Here is a 19,468-nt window from a genome sequence, read left to right as displayed (position 1 = left end):
TGGGTCACCAAATACGTCCTCACCCCATTCCTGGGACTTGTTAATATGTTGTCTTACCTGGAAAAAAGGACTTTGCAGATATGTATTTGGAAAGCATCCTGAGATGGGGCAGTTATCCCGGATTATCTAGGAGGGCCCACAGTAATCATGAGGGTCTTTGTATGAGGGAGGAAGAACCTTTAGGATCAGAGAAAACTAAGTGACTGTGTACGTCGAGACAGGGAGGGCTATGTGATATAGAGTCACAAAAGGTGAGGTGATGGCTGAAGCAGAGGTCAGAGAGAGAGAGAGAGAGATGCTAAAATTCAAGCTCGAATGCTTGAATCCTCTGATTTTTTTGTGGGCTATGCCGCAAGATGTCATGTCTACCATCTGGTGTATTTTCTGGGCATATTTTTCAGCACGTGGAATATCTGACTTGATCGTGTTGCAAGATTTGAAGTCTCTGATCTGTTTGTTTTCTGTGCTCCAGAAGGTGAGGTCTCTGAGCTGTTTGTCCATGTATGTTGCTGGATCTGTTTGTGGGTGTATGTCCAGGATGCGAGGGCCCTGATCTGTTTGGGTGTGTATGTCCCATGATTTGAGGTCTGTGAATTATTTGATGTCCTGCATCCAGCATTTTAATTCTCCAAATTATATTTTGGGGTCTATACCCTAAGTCTCAGAAGGATTTCTGAATCTTGGACTCAAGGGTCCTGAGCTTTTTCTGGTCTACATTCCAGGGGTGAGTTCAATGAGCTGTTTGGGTGACTGTGTTCTAGAATACGTGGTCCCTGAGCTCTTTTGGTTTGAGAGTTCCTTGACCTGTTTGGGACATATTTTCAGATGTGAAGTCTCTTTCTTTTGAGAGGTCTCAGTCCCAGGATGTGAGGTATCTGACTCATTAGGGTTCTGTTCCAGGGTCATGATCACTGAGTTTTTAATGGGGCGGGGGGGCAGTTAGTGAATTTTCTGAGCTGTTTGGAGGTCTTTGTTTAGTGTGTGAAATCTCTAAACTCTATGGTGGCCTCTGTGCAGAGTACGGGGTCTCTGAACTACTTAGAAATCTCTCCTTTCAGGGATGAGGTGGCTGAGCTATTTGGGGTCTGCGACCCTCACATGAGGACTCTGATGTGTTTGAGTGTCTGTGGTCAGGATGTCAGCCCCATGTCCCAGAGAATGAGTTCTCTATGGTGTTGTGGGTTTTGTCCTCGGGGGCCATCTTTTGGAGCAGTTGCAGGATCTCTTTCCAGAGTTTGAGGTCTTTCTACTGCTGCAGGCCTCTGAGGGGCTCCCCTTCTGTGTCCCGGAGTGTGAGATCTCTGATCTCTGTATCCCTTGGTGTGAGGTCCCTAACTGTTGGGGTGTGTCTCCAAGGGCGAGGCAGCTCCAGGGTGTGAGGTCTCTGAGTGCTTTGGGGTTCTATTACCAGTTTATGATGTCTCTCGGGTGTTTGAGGGCTATCTCCAGGTTCTTAGGTCTCTGAGCTGTGTGGGGGTTTGTGTCCTAGGGTTTAAGTTTTGTTAACTCTGAGCATTTTGGCACTGTACGTCTGATGTGTGAGGTCTCAGGCCTATCCGTGGGTCTGTTCTCCAGATTGTGAGGTTAATGAACTCTTTGAGAGTTTCTGTCCCATCATGTGAGGTGCTTGAACCGTGTGGGCATATGTAGCCAGGATGTGCTGTCTCTGAGCTGTTTTTGTGTCTGTCTCCCGGGTTCGAAGTTCTCTGAGCTATTTGAGAACTTGCGTCCACGATGTGAGGTCCCTAAGCTGCTGTGAGTCTGTGTCCCAGTTGTGAGGTCTCTCCGCTGTTTGTGGCAGACTTTGAACAAAATGTGAGGTTTCTAGGCCGTATGGTGATCTGTGTCCATGAGTGTCGGGTGCCTGAAATCTTTCCAGATATGAGTACAAAGTGTGAGTTCCATGAATGGTTTTTGGGTCTGAGTCCAGGGTGTGAGGTTTCTGAATCATTGGGAGGTTTGTGTTTAGAGTGTGAAGATTCTGAGCTGTTTAGTGTTGGGAGCCTAGGATATAAGGTTTCTGGGCTCTTTAGGGTCTGTGTCCAGGATGTGTGATCTCAACTTATTTGGGGTCTCTATCACAGGGTGTGAAGTCTCTAAGCTATGTAGAGGATTTGTGTCCAGATTTTCGGGATTCTGAGTTCTTCTGTGAACCAGAGTGGGAGGCCTCTGAGCTGTTTGGGGATCTGTCTCAGTGTACGAAGGCTCTGAGCTATTTTTGTGAAATCTGTGTCTGGTACGTGACATCTCTGAACAGGAACCTGTGTTGAGGGTGTGAGATCTCTGAGCTGTCTGGTGGTCTGAGAAGAAGGTGTGAGGTCTCTGAACTGTTTGTCCTTCTTTATCGCAGTTTGTGAGTTCTCTGAGAAATTGGTGGGTCTTTATCCCCAATTGTGAAGTCTCTGAGCTTTGTGGGGGGTCTGTAATCATATTTTCAGGTCTCTGAGCTCTTTGGATGCATGGGTTACAAAGCGTGAGGTCTCTGAGGTGTTAGGTGGTCTTTCCTAGGGTGTCCTGACGTTGAGCTGGTTAGGGGTCCGTGTCAGGAGATGTGAGGTCTCTGAGCTGTATATAGATGTTTCCAGAGTTGGAATTCTCTGCACCGAGTCTGTTTCCGTGCTGGGTGCTCTCTAAGCCTTTGGGGTCTGCGTCTGAGGCTTGACTCGAGTTGTTTGTGGCACTATGTTCTAGGGAGTGAGGTCCCTGGGATGTTTCGTGCTCTATTATCCAGGGCGTCTCTGAGCAATTTGGGGGTCTGTGTCCCAGATATGAGGTTTCAGAATCATTTGGGGATCTGCAGAGTGTGAGGCCTCTCGGTGTTGGGCAGTCTGTATCAGGGTGGCACAGCTCAGCTGTTCGGGGGTCTGTCCCAGGATGTGAGGTCTCTGAGCAGTTTGGAAATTGATGATCAGGGTGTGAAGGCTCCAAATAGCTTGGGTGGCAGTAACCCAGGTTGTGAGGCCTTTGAGATGTTTGTGCATCTCTCTCTAGAAAGTTCTCTGGTGTGTTTGGGGTCTGAATCCCAGCATATGAGGCAGCATGAGGTCTCAGAGGGCTTTGGGAGTGTGTTCTAGTCTCAGTGCGGCCTGTGTGTTATTTGGGGCCTGTGTCCAGGTATGAGATCTCTGAGCTCTATGGAGACGTGTACTCCAGGGTGTGAAGTCTCTGCAGTCTGGGGTCAATATCCAGGGCGTAAGGTCTACAAGCTGTTTAGAGGCCTGTGTCCTAAGTCTCCTGTGTGTGTCTCCGAGCTGTTTAGGATTCTGTCACCTGTGTGTGAGGTCTTTGAAATATTTGGGTATCTGTGTCACAGCGTGTAACATCTCTGAGCAAAAACAAACGGCACTGGCTCATACTCAGGTTGAGGGATGATGGAAACAAGTACATTTGAAACATCATCTCTTTGTTCTCTGCTTTATACCCTGGCACATATAGGTGCTCAATGAATATTTGTAGAAAAAGCTTCCCCCAGCACGCACAGACTTTCCTCTTTGAATGTACTAGGCAGGCTTTGGGTTCAAAGCCTCTATGAGCAGAGAGGGTCCAGCTAGAATTGTATCATATTTCTGTATTTCTACTATCTTTATTTCTCTGGTTACTTATTTTTGTTTGTTTCTAGTAAGTGAGAATGGTTTGTCCATTTATTTATTTTATTTTATTTTGGCAGGGGAAGATTTGCCCTAAGCTAACATCTATTGCCAATCTTCCTCCTTTTTTTCCCTACCCCACCCCCCCCCCCGCACCAAGCCCCAGTACATAGTTGTGTATAGTTCTTTTGGTTCTTCTATGTGAGCCACTGCCATAGCATGGCTACTGACAGACGAGCAGTGTGGTTTCACACCTGGGAACCAAACCTGGGCTGCCGAGGCAGAGCACACTGAACTTTAACGGCTAGGCCATCAGGGCTGGCTCTGGTTTGTCCATTTAGACAGCAATGGATTTAGTTTGCTTTTTCAGTGCATTTGAAAATTAAAGTATAAAGCAAGCTTATTGTAGGTCAAGACGTTATATAGATGATGGTGCAAGTGGTATAGTGTGCAGAGTATTATAGTCAAATGGCTGAGGTTTGAGGAACATGTCCCTGAGCACCCCAGCTCCCAGCCTTTCATCCCCCCAATCCCTACCTACACAGGTCTTCAATCCCCACACCTTGGTTTGTTCAGTCATTGATTCTTTTTATTGATGCTCACCCCGGGCTGGGTAGGGCCAAGGGATATACAAGAGGAGAATCAGATTCGGTCCATGCCTGAAGGTCAGTCTGGGGGCGGGGAGCACAGACACACAGACGGACACACAGACAGACACACAGATCTAGCATCTGGTGGCAGGGCACACAGTCTCACGTAGGGGCACTCTGGGCAAAGGTAGTCAGGGAAGGCTTCCTAGAGAAGACCTCATGGGGGAAGCAAGGGGCGAGGCAGCCATCAGAGCTGTCGCCTTTTGTACATTTGTGGGCAGGTAACGAGACCAGGGGACCCAAGGTGAGCGCAAAGGGCTGGGGCTGGGGCTGGCGGGCGGCAGAGGCTTCCCTCTCACCTCACCATAATCTCATGGGTAAGCCATCCCCATCCCCCCGTTCTCGGCCTGTACTTTGCCCTCTGCCACATGGGCCCTTTCCTGGGGCCCACCTCCATAGTTTTCAAGGCTTCCCTGAGACAATCCACGAGGACCAGGTGCTCTGCCCAGTGCCTGGCACCTCATCAGCACCCCATCAATGCACATTTTTCTCCTAAGTGCTATCTACAGCCTAGCTAGGCCTTGGTTCCAGCTCTGAGTAGTCACAGCAGTCATCATATCCCAGCTCAGGGCTCCCAGCACCAAGAGCCCGGGTGCCTTCTCTGCACTCCCAAAGGCAGAGCTCAGTCCCAGCCCCTCTTAAGGGCTGGGAAGGTCTGGACTGCCTTCCTCTCACTGGTCAGCGAGCCACGGGCATCCATTCCCCTTCCAGTGGCATGTGGATGTCTACTTCCCAGATGTGCGGCCCCGGAAGAGACCGTACGGCTCTTAGGCCAACACTAGCCAGCATGTGGGCATGAGCAGAAACCAGGCTCAGCCCCCAGCCCTGGAGCCCTCCTTTCTTTCACTAGCAGAGCTTCTGTGGGAGGGAACCACGCGGGCGGGGAACTCCAGGCTCTGATGCCAGCCCGCCCTGGGGCTGCTTCCCCACACCCTTGGGGCAGTAGGGAGAGGGTCTGCAACAGACCCCTCAAGCTCCAGGCAGAAGCAGGTACAAAAACAAACATCTTTCTATTCTGGGGCTGGGCTGGGGCTCACCCCTTGGACTTCCTTGATAAGCCATGAATCCCAACTGCAGAAAGTCCCGGTGCTGAACCATTACTTCTGAAGGTGGGCAGGGGTTTGTAAGTGCAACCCACAGATGGGGCTGGGACAGGGAGGGGGAACTCCTGGAGTCAGTCCTCACGGCAGCCCCGCGGCCCTGAGCGTGGGGCAGGTGGAGGCGGGCAGGAGGCCCTGGCAGTCATTCCTCGACAAAAGGGCAGCGATGGGTGGGTTGGGCGGGCAGCTTCAGGCCCCCAAGGTCAGTCTGGCCTCAGACTTCAAAGGGCTAGAAGAGGTATTTGCGGCAGGATTCAGTCCCACACTTGCATTCAATACGGACCCGCTTCTTGGGGGAGCCAGGGAGCCCAGCCAGGCCAAAGTTGGAGTCCATGCGGGTGCTCTCCATGTCCACGGGGTCCACTGTGGAGTCACAGCCAGGGAGGGCAGGAGGGGGAGAGGACTTGTTAGAAGGCCTAGATGAGGTGGCCTGCTGCCCTTTTTACCATGAGACCCGTGGATCTTGGGGGCTGGGAGCAGGTCTGGGGTTTGGGTCAGGAGGAAGCTGGGGGTCGGTGCTTTGGAGCTGGGGCCAGGGCTCACAGTACTAGAGGGGTGTTCAAGTGTTAGGAAGATGGCCAGGGGTTGGGGGTTGTTGGGGAGGCAAGAGGCTGTCAGGGGGAACCAGGAGGGTCATGTCAGGCAGGGGTCAGGAATGGAGGGTCACCTGGCCGTCCAGAGGGGCATCTGAACTCTGCTGCCAAAGATTCCCCCCTCAAGTGTCTCAGAGGTGGCTAGTTTGTCAAGAAGGGGACTGGTTGGAGGCCACAAGGGTGTCCAGAGGCTTGGAATGAGGAAGGCCAAAGTGGGTTAGGAGCAGGGAGGGTTGGGGGACTGGGGAAACTCAGACAAGATTGGAGTCAGGAGGAGTGTCTTAACTCTCCTGCCAAATGTCCTCCCCCAGGAGTCTTGGGAGAAGTTGGTACGAGTGTCTCAGAATTGGGGTCCAGGGGTTGGGAATAAAGGGACCACCAAGGGGTGGGCAGGGGTCCAAGAGTCCAGATGGGAGACTGGGAGTCAGGAAGAACATCTTAAAGCTCCTTGGGTAGGGGTCCTTGTGTCCCACCTCACTGTGTGCCCCTGCCCCCGGTCCCCTGCCACCCCCACCTTGCATGTTGTAATCAAAGGTGAGCTCCTCGCCTGCCCGGATGGTTCTTGTGGCAAAGAAAGCGATGCGGGGCAGTCGCTCATCAAGGTTGTCTATGAAGACGTTGTACACCTGGAGGTTGGGGTCACACTGGGCAAAAAAGAACAGCGGGAGGGTGAGGAAGCGCCCCAGCCTGCTCCTCCCGACTCCCCACCCGCCTGTGGGGTACCCACACTGTGGTTGACAAAGTGGGAGATGTTGCCATAATAGGCGGCATCCACGGTGTACACGTCCTCCACGTAGTCCAGGTCGAAGAGGTAGGTGGCACCCTGGCGGTCGTAGATCTGGCCCCGCCGCTCCGCCTCCTCTGAGGTAATGATCTGGGGAGAGGGCCATGGGGGAAGGGAGATTGGCCAACAAGGCTCAGGAAAGCCAGTGTAACTCCTGACCTCCAACCTGGCCCCCAAAGGGGAGAAGAAAAAGTGAGCAGGGAGGCACCCCAACCCACTGTGGGTGGCTCAGGGGGCTGGCAGGCACGGACACACAGGAGGCAGTGATACGGAGGGGCTGTCAGCCCTTCTCAGGGGGCTGGGCCTCAGCTGCCCGCCACTCATCCCTCCTCAGGCCTCTGGATGGCACGAGGAGTCTCTCAATGCTGGGTGGAGGCTGGCCACAAGGTGCAGTAGTGAGAGACAGACACACACAGACCCCCGATGTAAGAGACCCACAGTGAGACACAGTGAGGCGAGCCAGATCAAGGGCAAGGAAGAAAAAGGCCCAGGGCTCAACAGAGAGGGGCAGGCAGAGTCGGGGGGGAAAAGAGAGGCTGACTGATCTGGGGCAAGAGAGCCTGAGGCATTGCGGGAACCAGCACAAGAGAAGTGAGCCAGTGCAGGCCGTGCAGACAGTAGGAAGGACATGGAGGATGAGAAGAAAGAGGGCCCTGGGAAGATGGGGAGAGAGAGACTGAATGAATGGGAAGGAGACTCAGACAAGAAAGCCAAGAGCAGAGTTAGAAACACAAACAGAATCTTAATACGCAAGACTCAGGTCCAGAGAGAAGAGCAAGACCCCCAAGAGTTTGAGATCGCAAGAAAGGGGCTAAGGCCAAAAACAGAGAGATGGAAGATGAAGATGAAAGAGATGAAGAAGAGGAGCTGAGCACCAGTGAGAAGCCCTCCCTCAGCCCTGCCGCTGTGCAGCGCCAACTGGTATTTAAGATGGCAGGAGGCATCTCCTCTTCCCCCGCTGGGTCCCTGGCTGTCCTAGTAAACAGGAAGCTGCGCCACCATCCTAGCCCCAACCTGTCCTTGCCTCCCAACTGCTGGTGATGGATTCTCCACCCGACCCCTTCCCCGACAGATCTCTCCCCTCTGTCCCTCATGCCCCTTCTTCCCCCTGGGGCCAACCACAGCCTTCTGGTAATCCCCAAGTGTAGCCAACCACACCCATCTCTGTGAGGGTCCCACAGGGCCCAGGACTGCCCGTTCCTCAGCCTAGGGTCCCTCCAGACCAGGGCAGGTCTCGTTCTCCACTCTTGGTTTTCTGCCCACCCCTCAGAGACAGGTGCCCGCACTGTGCACAGCACACACACCATAAATGCCCTTTATTTTTATTCTGCTTTCCAACCCAGAGCCCTGTCCTCTGTCCCGCAGGCAACTCAAATGCTCTCCTCCCCTCACACCCCTTCTTCCTTCCCTCTCCCTTTGTCAGACAGCACTGCCCACCACACCCCCTGATGACGCTGGACGCAAACCCAAGACCCACCCTGGCCTCCTTCCTTGCTCACCCTCATGCCAACTAGTGACCATGCTCTTCCCACTTCTGGTCCTGACCCACGTTTTCTCTAGCCAGGATGGCCACACTAGTGTCCTGTCTCCTCCCTGCCTCTTGCACCATCACCTCCAGCCTCTGCTCTGTGCCAAATGCTGATCGACTATGCCTTTAGAAGACCAAGATCTACCCCTCGGGCAACACTGCTCACTGCCCCATACTCCACTCCATTCCTTGAGGAACGTGGCTCCCCCACACCCCCAATTTTGGTTTGTTTGTCCACTCATGCATTCAGTGGATTTTTATGAGGCTACCCTGTGCCTGGTCCCAGGGCTCAGGAGTCACAGTCTGCTGGGGGAGACAAATGGACCAAGCTGGGTCCCCGTTGTTAGGGGTCACAGTCTGGTGACAGAGAGATGGACTCAGACACCCACAGTGCAAGATGCTGATCAGGAAACACAGTGCTTAGGGTTCAAGGGGCAATGGAAAAGAGAGACACCATCTAAAGCAAGGTGCAGATCATAAAAGGGCTTTGACACCAGGGTGAAGAGGAGGGGCTCTCTTCTGAGGGACAAAACAGGAGCCACAGAAGCGTTTTGAGGAGTACGTCAAGGTCAGTCTCCCTCCAGCTCCCGGAGAACACTGACTCTTCCTCGTGGCATCAACTCCCAACGGATGTTACTTCTCTGTACAGCCTTCCTGAACCTTCCAATCCCCACCCACTGCAGAAGCTGCTGCCTCTATGAAGCCTTGGGATCAAAGGGCAGCCCCTGCTGGGCTCAGGAGCACACTGGGTGGTGTCTGGGCCAGCTTTTTCCTTTTAGCCCCTCCCCAACCTGGAGGAAATGCCCCACATCCTTCCCAGGCTCCATCTGCGCGCCTGCTCTGCCCCTACCTGCTCCCCGAGCCTCACCACGAGTGAGTCACACTGCAAGCCCTTCAGGGCACAAATGGTTCCTTCTCTCTCTTCTTTTCAGTCCCACTCTGTACGGGTTGGTCCACCCTGAAAACTCGGAAGCAAATCAGTCCATGTCCCTGCTCCCCAGCAGCCCCCCACAATGGCTGGGGACACAGATGGGCTCTGAGCTGGCAGCCTGGAAAAGGTGTTGACGCGAACGGGAACGAGAAGACCGGAGTCCGGCTGCTGCTCTGCCCCTTCCTGGTTATGGAATCCTGAACGTTCTCTGCCTGCGCCTGTTTCCTCAGCCAAAAAACCCTCTACCAGGTCTGGCAGTGCACCAGCTTTAGACACTTGGGCCGTTTTTATCCACTTTACTAGCTTGGTGACTCTGAGCATGTTACTACACCCCCTGGGCCTCGGTTTTCTCATCTGTAGAATGCGGATGACAATGACAATAATCCCAACCTGAGAGGGGCTGTTGTAAAGATCCTGCGAGATCAGGGCTGTGAAAGGTGTTTCTGGTTTTGTTTTCGTTGGGACATGGAGCAATGTTAGGAGCTGGGAGGAGTACTATAGCTTGTTGAAATCTAAGATGCTCCCTTATTTTATGTGCCCTTTCCCAAGAAAGGAAACATTGCTAACTAAATGATGACATGCCGCCATTGAATTAAATTAACTGAGACTCACTTTCATTTCAGGGTTGCTGAAATATGAAGACAGGGCATGTTTTAGAATGGATGAAACAGGCTCTCGTTCTCTCCGGGGCGATGGGGGCGTGTTCTGCTGGACGTGGAGCGGTGCAAAGGAGAGGAAGGGCAGCTCACGTGGAGCAGCAGCAGCGCGGAGGCGGCGAGCGTGGAGGGCGCGTGCGTGTCCAGCCTGAAGATGGACAGCGCGGCCAACAGGCGTGGGGTGTAGGCCCTCGATTACGTGACGCCAGCCAGGGTCTGGGACAGCACCACACAGTCAAGTACAATGAACACTTCTGCAGTACAGTTTACAAATATTACACCAAGGGAGAGAACAGACTAAAGAGGCCGCTATCAGGTCTGGTTGGGTTTTGTAGCCAGATTGGTTACAAAAAAGTCGGTTTTCGGAGCATCCTGGATTTTCTGTATTTTGGACTGTAGGGGCTAACATTATTGAAGTCTTACTGTGTAGTGAACACTGTTCAAGTGCTTCACACAGAAGAACTCATTTAGTTCTCACACCAACTGTATGAGGTGGGTGCTATTATCATCCCCATTCTACAGATCAGGAAACTGAGACACAAAGAGGTTGAGTGACTGCTGATGAGTGGTGGAGCTGGGACTCAAGCTCGGGCAGGCAGGCTCCAGGGTCCACCCTGCTGACCCTCTGCCACGCTGCCTCCTCACAGGGGTATGCCGGGAGATGAGTTTGGCTCTGGCAGTGTTTGGGGGCCCCACAGGTCTGAGGGTGTTGGAGCAGGACCTGGAAGTCACTGAATGTGACAGGAGGGAAGCCAAGATATAGCCTGAAGAGGACATGTGGAGAGTGGGAAGAGTGAGGACAGGGAGTGAGGGAGTCCCTGGAAACCCGGATGTTTACAGCGTGGAGGAGTGAGGACGCCGAGCAAGAGCAGCCAGAAAAGTAGCCCGCCCAGGAGACTCCGCAGAGCCTGTGGGCCGCACACTCTGCCCCCTCGCCTGTCAGGGTCCTCTGGGTTGCAGACAGCTTTCCCTCAAGATCGGCAGTACAGTGAGGCTAGACAGTGCCTGCTCCAGACTTCCTCTCAGTTTGTTGGGCTCCTGTGGGGTCTGGACACCTCCTCCTCCAGACCATCAGGGGCTCTGGAATGTGCACACATTCTCCTCCAGACTGGGGACATCCCCTGGGATGTTAGCATCTCCTACACACTGTTAGCATCTCTCTGAGGTCTGGACACCTCCTCCAGAGTGTCAGGACATTGCGGGTGGGGACACTTTCTACAGGCTGTCAGAGTCCCCTTGGGTGTAGACCTGATCTCCTTCAGACTTTCACAATCCCTCTGGGGTGAGGACACTTTTTTCCTGACTGTTGGGACAGTGGGGTGTGGATACTTCCTAAGTCAGACCGCCAGGGTGCCCTGGAGTGTGGAGGGCTCGCTCTCTTCCTCCAGGGCACTCTGGGACATGGACACCTCTTCCTGCAGATTGTCAGGACCCCCCGCCTCTTAGATTGTCAGGTCCTCTGACATGTGGACGTTTCCTCTACCAGACTGTCAGGGTGCTCTGGGGTATGGATGTCTCCTCGTCCAGACTGTCAGGTCCTCTAACGTGTGGGCTGCTCTGCCCCCGGGGCTATGACCCTCTCTACTTTATAGTTCGTCAGAGCAGGAGTCTTTCCTCTTCATCAGTGTTGTTATTACAGCGTGGACATGCTCAGGTGTGTGTCTCTTAGGCCAATCTCTGTCACTTCCCAACCATATCAACCCCTAAGAGACCTATAGAAATATGGTCTTTGAGGTGTTACCATGACAGGGCGCATTCATGGATTAAAATGGTCAAGGTCCAGGGAAGGTAAATGTACCCCAACGCATGAGCTGGTCCTATGTCACAAAGAACTGCCCCACCCCGAATGCCCACTGTGTCCCACCCTAGAACGGGACATGTGCTGTTGCAGACACTTGTTATTAATATATGCAAACCCCTTTTGTTCTCCACCTGGGCACACGGCTAAATCACACTTCCCAGCCTCCCTTGCACTGAGGTAAAACTAGTGACTCAGTTCCAGCCAGTGGGGGTGGGCAGAAATGATGGGCATCGCATCCAGGCCTGGCTCATTAGAAACGCCCCCCTTCTACCCGACTCTCGGCCCGCCTGCCAGGCAATGCTGTGGATCAGAGGCTGCTCCAAGGCTCTGAGCATGGCACAGGCACAAGAGGGAAAGAGCCTAGGTGGCCACGCTGCCGTGGGGGAGGATACCACCCAGACACCCATGCTGGACCGCGACAGGAGCACACAGACTTCTAACGTGTGAAGCCACTAAGACTTGGGGTTGTTCAGTACGGCGGCTAGCCTGCCTAATACAGCCAGCCCTTCCCCAGTGCCCTGCCAGTCCAGAGGAGGAGGTAGGCAACCTCCACAAGGCAGGTCTGCGTCCTCCCCCAGACTGTTCATGTTCCTTTGGTGCAGACTAGTAAAAGGTGCTCCTTCTGGGCAGCCACTGCTTGGCGATAAGCTGGACCCTTGTGAAATGAGAAGAGGAAGTGCCCTTTCAGGTGACGCAACCCTGTGCAGACCACACGGCCTGTTAAAAGGAACGCTGCCTGGATTTCAGTTCCCACTTTCCGCTTTGCTAGGTACCCTTATGGAGTCAACCCAGTCTGGAAGTATTGCAATGTGCTTTTAACTACCAGCTTGGAATACTCACCCCTGCCAGGAGGTCCCTATCACACTCGGGTTAACCCCCCCGACCTTTCCCACAGGGAAAGCAGGGAAGCTGCAGACACACAGTGAGGAAAGCTGGGCGCACACAGTGGGCCACAAAGTGGGAAGAGCCGCACACACACGCCCGGTCCCATCTCCCTACCTCTCCCACGTACTCCATGACGAAGCTGTTCTTGCGGATCTTCTCCAGCGTGCGGACACCCCAGCCGCGTCCATCGTCCGTGCGGAAGATGCAGAGGTCATAGCGGATGCCCTTCTGGACCACGCGATTGGGGCAGTCATAGCCGCAGCGGCAGCGGGAGTTGCACTCGTAGATGGGCAGCCCGGCCCGCAGCCGCACCTGGCCCTGGTCATTGTAGGCAAACTTGTGCAGGGACGCCCCGGGGCAGCAGCCTCCAGCGGGTGCCCACAGACAGTCCTGGCACTCGCAGCCCACGGCCACCTGGTTGAGGGTGATGCCCTCACCAACACGGTACTCGTTGATGTACACGAAGGCCCGCGGGGGGCCGTCCAGGTCCACCTCGTTCTCCACGGTGATGCGTCCCAGATGGCTGCGCTTGGCATTGAGCTCCTGCTCCCAGCGCCGGAGCGCCCGTCTCTGCTTGGCCTTCTGCACCAGGTAGTTGGCCAAGCTTGGGTCCAGGTGCCGGGGCGGCTTTGACCGGTGGTGCCGCCGGAGCAGCTCCCTTTCTAAGTCCTTGTGGAACTGCTTGAGGATGCGCACACACTTGAGGTTCTGCCGTGGCTCCCAGGTGCTCTCTGAGTCTGGGTAGCCACGCCATTTTACCAGGTAATACTCCTGTTCCTGTTGGGGGGCCAGGGGGATGGGAGCACCATAAGTGGCGAGACCCTTGGGCCAGTCCTGTGGGACTTCCATCCCAAAGCCGATGGATAAGACCCAGACCACTCCCCCACCCTTTTCTGGAATGACTCCATGCAGGGGTCAAAAAGCACGGGCTCTAAAGTGAGAATCACTCAGTTCAAATCCCACTCTCCCCCTTACTATATCTGTCTAAATTTCAACTTTTAATTTAGTCTCCCAAACCCGCTCCCTCCTCTTGTCTTCCCCATCATCAGCTCCCTCCTTCTGGCTATTCAGGCCCCAACTCTTGGAGTCATCCTTGACTTCTTTTTCTCACACTCCCCACATCCACCCTCAGCAAATCCTGTCAGCCCCACCTTCAGACTACATCCAGAATCCGACCACTTCAAACCATCACCACTGCCACCACTGTCACTGCTCACCGGGGCTGTGGCAGTAGCCTCCTCGCTGGTCCCCCTGCTTCCGCCCTTGTCCCTACAGTCTATTCCCCACACAGCAGCCAGAGGGATCTTTTCTTGCTGAGAGGCAGCTACAGGTTAAAGTTTAACTACACAGGTTCTAGTTAGACACCTTGGGTTCGAATCCAGAATCTGCCACTCCCTAGCTGTGTGGCCTTAGGCAAGTTATTTAACTTCGCTGGGTTTCAGTTTCCTCATCTGTAAATAAGTAAAAAAGCTACCATTCTCTAGCATTCATTATGTACAGGTACTGTTCTAAGCAACTTACATGTATTATTAACTAATTTAATCCTCCCAACTCTATATGAGGTGGATCCTACTAATCAGCCCCATTTTACAGATGAGGAAAATGAAGTCAGAGAATTTGGGTAAGTATCCTGGGGTCACGCGGCAGGATCTGAACCCAAGCATGCTGGCTCCAGTCTGTTCTCTTAACCATCCTGCCATTACCTCCTCTGGCAATAGTAAGAGTTCCCATTTCACAGTGTTCACAGGGGGATTAGATGAGTGTGTGAGAGGAAGTGCCTGGGATACCAAAAGTGCTCGAACCCCTTAGCTCTCATCATCTCCACTCCTGGGCCCAGCATCTCAATCTTTGCAATTGGTTTGTATTCCCAGGGAGGTGGGAAGAGAGACTCATTTGGGGATTCATTCTGGCTCCTGCCTCCCTCAGAAAGCCACTTTAGTTTCCCCACCTCTAAAATGGGGATGATAAGAGGGCCTCCTAATCCTTTTTTTTTTTTTTTTTAAGATCAGAGGAGAAAATCCCCTTTGGAAACAGGTGCAGGCAGTGCGGGGCAAGGGGGCAGGAAGCCAGCTTCCTTGACACACCCCGGCCATGGTCACCCCAGACTCACGCGGATCTTCTTATAATCGCACAGGTACTCGACTTCAAAGTCATAGAGGTTCCTCTTGGAGATGCCAAGGGCAGGGCAGGAGAGCTTGGCCAGGCGGCACAGGTCCTGTAGCTGATTCCAAGAAGACTTGCAACACACACTACAGCCTAGAACAAGGAGGCCGGAAAGAACGCTTACTGGGCATCCTGGCGAGGCCAGGAGTCAAAGGGGACCCCAAATCCTCCCTGGGATTTTCAAAAGACTGCCTCAGAGGGAGTGAGATTGAATCCACAGGCCCTCCCAGTGCTGAGACCCTTCTACAACAAAGCTGTGCCACTTCCTTCAACCCCAGTGCTCATTGTCCAAGGCTACCCCTGGAGCGGCAGACCTCAAAATGGGATATGCTGCATGGATTTCCTAAAGGAATCTAGTCTCAGAGCTTCCGACTCCCTCTGTACTATTCCACAAAGTGCCTGCCAACTTGCCTTGGGTTCAGGACCTGCTCATCCTTCTCCCCTGGTCACCCTCCCCATCGCAGTAGGGTGCACTGCCCCAAGCAGTGGATGGGGATGGGATTAAAACCTCCAGGGTACCAAACGAAGGTGTAACCGGAAAGACTGGTTGGCAATCCCTTATCTGAAACTCCTGGAGCCAGATGTGTTTAGGAATTCAAATTTTTTTTTTGATTTCATGAGTGTAGTTCTAGGTATATCCCATACATTCCTAACACCCCTACTGTGGTCAGGGGCGTCAAGCCATAATCAAACACATGAATATTTCTGCAGCAGAAGTCTGAATTTTCACAGGAAATAGGAGACATAAAGATGTAAGATAGCGGCACTGAATAGTCCCACTTTATAGTTTAGCTTTGCCACTGAATGGTGCCCAACGTAAGTTTTCAGGGATTTTTAGATTTTGGAATTATGAATAAGAGGTTGTGGAGTGGTATTAGATTACAGAAAGCGTCCTTGAATGATTAGTCTGGGTGCCTTAAACCCACAAGGTATATTTCTGCAACCCGCATTGTGACTTTCTCTGTCTCACCCTCTTTTCTGTGAAAGGTAAAGCTCACCCTAAGGGGTAATGCTCTGAATTCAGGAACAGGCAAAACAATATAGGTTAGTGACAACAATTATTTTAAATATACCTGGAATGTTTCTGGAGCTACCAAAATTTTTCAAGACACATTTTTTTTTTTAAAGGCTTCTTTCTGATTCAAGGCCCATTCTTAAGATGCTTTAGAGGCCATTTTATCAAATCATTTCACAAAGCACTTAATCCAAATGTAGTCAGTCAGTCCTCACCCTATCTCATCTTTTTTAAATGTTTAATATTTTCTGCCTCCCACTGCAAAACATCAAACGTTTAAACTCATGACAAAATACTCCAGATGTCAACCTAAAAATGTACAAGAGCTTTGCAGAATGATTTCGTGTGCACTTCCCCCTCCACTTAGGCAGGCCCAGGGGAGCCTCGGCCAGTGCCCGTGCTTTCCTCCCCTTTCAAACCCCTTCACTCGCCTTTGAAACCCCACTAAAGTGGTGCCAACTCACACCTCCAGCTGCTGCCTCCGCACTGACCACAGGTGGACTCTCCTACCCTCAGAGGTCCCCCTCGCACTTATGGAACCCGTCCTCCTCGCAGCTTTCCTCACCCAGAGGAGCCACCCCCGATGCTGAGAGTCACCCCTCTCTCCCTGCACATGGGGCAGTCCGGCTCTCCTACTCAGGAAGCCCCTTCCCTTCTTCCTGGAGGAGTCCCCTCTGCTGCAAACCTTCCCCCATGACGCCGAGAGGAGATACCCTCCCCGTGAAGAGTCCCCCGTCCCCCCACTCTGTAAAGGAGGTCCATCCCCTTCCCTTCCCTCCCCTTCCGGCGTCTCGCGTGGACACCAAACGGGTAACGGTCACCAGCGGCCGATTTTCCCGCGCGCGGGCACGGCCTCCCCGACGAGTCCCCGCGCGTGCGCGCGCCGCCCTGTCGCGATCTGAGGCGCGCGCCCCCCTCCCGCGGCCCCACTTAGCCCCGCGCCCGCCGCGTTCCGAGGCACGCGCCCCCTCCCCTCCGCCCCGCCCAGCCCCGCGCGCCAGGCCCGCGCTCCCCGAGCCCCATCCTTTCGGCGCCGGGCTTCCGGCTCCCGGCCCCGTGGCCTCGGACGCCGGGGCCCCGAGCCTGCGACGCCACCCCTCCAGCCCACCCGGCCCGGCCAGCGGGCCCGCGCCGCTGCCACCACTGCTTCACCTTTTAAATTTTCCGCCATCTTTCCCCACGGCTAACGACATTCGGGCCTAACCAGCCTCGCGAGAAGAGAGCTCGCGCGGGCGTGGCCGAGAACGCGCAGCCTATTGGCCGCACGGCGCCGCGAGCAGCGCCCGCGCGGACCAACCGGCGAGCCGTGACCGGAATCCTCCCCGCCTCCGCGCTCGGTCCCGAAGGCGGGTGCTCGCCGGCGCTTTCCCAGAGTGCGTCTGGGCGGCGGCGGCGGCTGAGGTTGCCGGTGGCCCTGTCGGGACGCCGGTCTGTCTGTCACGCTGTCAGCCAATCATGTTGTCAGCTGGCCTGACGGGGGGTCAGACCCCCAATTACCACCGTCAGTCAGTCCGTCACCATATTTTAACCCCAAGCAGCCCGTGACTCCCAAGGTGGACTGTCGCCACATACAGCTGCTCAGTCACTCGATTCAAATCAGACAATGGATCAGTCACCACGACGACTGTCTAGTCAGACCCCCGCCCCCCATTCACACTGCCTGTCAGTCAATGGCAGCATCCATTCGTGCCCTCGGGCCAGCTGCGAGTCCCTCCAGGCAGACAAGTGGCGCTTACTAACAGCTACACTGCTGGTCAGCCAGCCTGTCATTCCCTTCGACGGTCCCTCCTTCACGCTGTCAGTCAGTCAAGCAGCCGGTCTGTCTGTCTACCTTACCCTGGGACCAGCTCTGAATCCCCCTGGGGGAATCATCAGTATCCAGCCATGCCCTCAGGCAGGCTGTCATTGTCAGCATCTAATGTAGCCCTGTCAAGGCAGTCACTATCCACTGTCAGTTGGTTACTCTGTAATTCGCCCAGGTTACTCGGTTCGCACCATGATCAGACAGTTATTCCCTCAGAGCAAATAGATACAGTAATTAAAGGTATGATCCAGCCTCCACGCCACCTGTCACTGGGTCAGGAGTCTGTCACTTCTCAGGCGAGGCATGCCCACCATTGGTCAGTCAATCAATAGCCTCTGACCCTCTCGGCCCCATCAGGTGGCTGTGATTATAACCACACACAGCCATGGAGTCAGGCAGCTACACTGATCTTTCAATTGGTCAGCTGGCCCGTGACTCCTTCAGTCTGCCCCTCATTATATTGTCAGTCGGTCAGGTAGCCATTCTTAGCATCTGCGTGACCACACACTCTGTTGAGCATGCAGTGATTCGGTCAGGGCGGACAGTCAGTCACCAGATACAGTTCCTTATCAGGCAGCCACAGATCTGTCCGTCAGTCAGCCCGAAATGCCCTCGGAATAGCCCTCCTGTACACATCGGCGGGCAGTGTAACATCCACACACTCCCTCGGGCCAGGTGTGATTCCTAGCAATAGTCAGCCATTCACAACATCCCGCCACCCAGGCAGGCAGCAACACCATGCGTCATCAGTCAGCCAGCCTTGTCAGTCCCTCAGGAGGCTGCCTGTCTCCTTCACTGTCGAACCACCAGCCCCAGCCAGTCCTGAGTGGGCTGTGATTCAGTTAGACGTTGAGTACCTCACAGCATCAGGAAACTGCACTGTCAGTTCCTCAAACTGCCCCTCTCCCTGTCAGTCCTTGAATTATGTAGTCAACCAAACGGGTATACAGTTAATCAAACAGTTGTTCTGTCTGTCTGCCAGTCCAGCTGTGAGCTGGTCGGGGAAATGGCTGGTCAGTCGAAGGTTCCAATAGCCCCTGCTTGCCATGAGTGGAACAGTCAACATTGTAAGTCGCACCATGGATTCCCTTTCCTCCCTTATTCCTTCTAGAACAGAGTCAGATGCTGGTCCTCACGTGCTCCCAGTCTCCTCGGGCAAGCAGGACACTCCTGCTCCCAAGGAGTTCAGGAGGCCTCTCCAACCCACAAGAATGGTTTAAGGCATCGCCTCTTCCTGCCTGAGTCTGGAGGAGCGATGTAGGGGTCTGTGGGGGTTGGGGAGCATCCTTTGGCCCTCTCCAAACAGTATAGAGTAGTGGGCAAAGGCATGGATTCTGGAGCCCCACTACCTGGGTTCAAGTCCCAGCTCCAGCATTCACTAAATTGTGTGACCTTAGGCAGTGTCTTCATCTGTAAAACCTCAGATGAGTGACCTTGGGTGGGCATCTCTCACTCATCTGGAAAATGAATCTTTCTGGACTAGCACCTTTTCAGGAGACCTCAAAAGTGACAAGCTACCCCATTATTATCGTGTTCCACTCCCAGCCTTGTGTCTGTTCATTCAGCATTAATTTAGTGTCAACTGTATATACTGCCTTGCCCAGTGCTGGGGCCAATACAAGGTTTTATCCATTCCAAGCCACACAAGTTTGACCTGCTTTTAATGTAAAAACTCGCATTGGAATGTACCACACATACAGAAGAGTCCACAGACCATGGGTGACCAGTATACTGAGTTTTCACCAGTGAACATACATGCGGACCAGAACGCAGGTTAAGGAAAACATCGCCAGCCAGGGCTCCAGAAGCATTTAATATTTTGACATCTCTGCAGTCTAGCTGCATCTCACAGCACTGGTGGGTCATAATTTAACTGGCCATACTTTTGTGTCTTTCTTAGTGATACATAAAATAATGGTGCATTTTATAATCGATGGTGATTCCAGACCAGTGACATCTAGTAATAGCAAT

At 53.6% G+C, this 19,468-nt stretch overlaps 1 protein-coding gene and 1 long non-coding RNA gene across 3 annotated transcripts in view; one reads left to right on the top strand and one right to left on the bottom strand.

Annotated features, from left to right (window-relative positions):
* Positions 1 to 16,026, top strand: part of LOC139081098 (uncharacterized) — a 31,531-nt gene extending 15,505 nt beyond the window's left edge. The window contains exons 2-3 of one of the 2 annotated variants that reach the window (XR_011536070.1): positions 9,797 to 13,277; positions 14,650 to 16,026. This is a non-coding gene — a long non-coding RNA (uncharacterized lncRNA). The remainder of the gene's footprint in view (positions 1 to 9,796; positions 13,278 to 14,649) is intronic. The other variant, XR_011536071.1, reaches the window with a different exon arrangement.
* Positions 4,155 to 17,253, bottom strand: SUV39H1 (SUV39H1 histone lysine methyltransferase). The gene is made up of 6 exons (XM_070605341.1): positions 16,846 to 17,253; positions 14,626 to 14,771; positions 12,630 to 13,292; positions 6,658 to 6,804; positions 6,445 to 6,574; positions 4,155 to 5,700 (listed from the first exon to the last, which is right to left on the bottom strand). The coding sequence occupies exons 1-6, from the start codon at positions 16,862 to 16,864 to the stop codon at positions 5,567 to 5,569; spliced, it is 1,239 nt and encodes a 412-aa protein (XP_070461442.1). The 5' UTR covers positions 16,865 to 17,253; the 3' UTR covers positions 4,155 to 5,566.
* Between the last annotated feature and the right edge of the window lie 2,215 nt (positions 17,254 to 19,468).

The sequence above is a fragment of the Equus przewalskii genome, chromosome X (genome assembly GCF_037783145.1).
Source record: "Equus przewalskii isolate Varuska chromosome X, EquPr2, whole genome shotgun sequence".
NCBI classification, from domain to species: domain Eukaryota; kingdom Metazoa; phylum Chordata; class Mammalia; order Perissodactyla; family Equidae; genus Equus; species Equus przewalskii.
Note: the sequence above shows the minus strand (reverse complement) of the source record. Positions and strands in the feature narration are given on the sequence as shown.

What these genes read in the sequence shown, in the direction of transcription:
- SUV39H1 (XM_070605341.1), bottom strand. An exon ending in GCGATTATAAGAAGATCCGC is followed by an intron (nt 13,293 to 14,625) that starts GTGAGTCTGGGG and finishes GCCCCCCAACAG; the next exon opens with GAACAGGAGTATTACCTGGT. An exon ending in CCCACTTTGTCAACCACAGT is followed by an intron (nt 6,575 to 6,657) that starts GTGGGTACCCCA and finishes TTTTTTGCCCAG; the next exon opens with TGTGACCCCAACCTCCAGGT.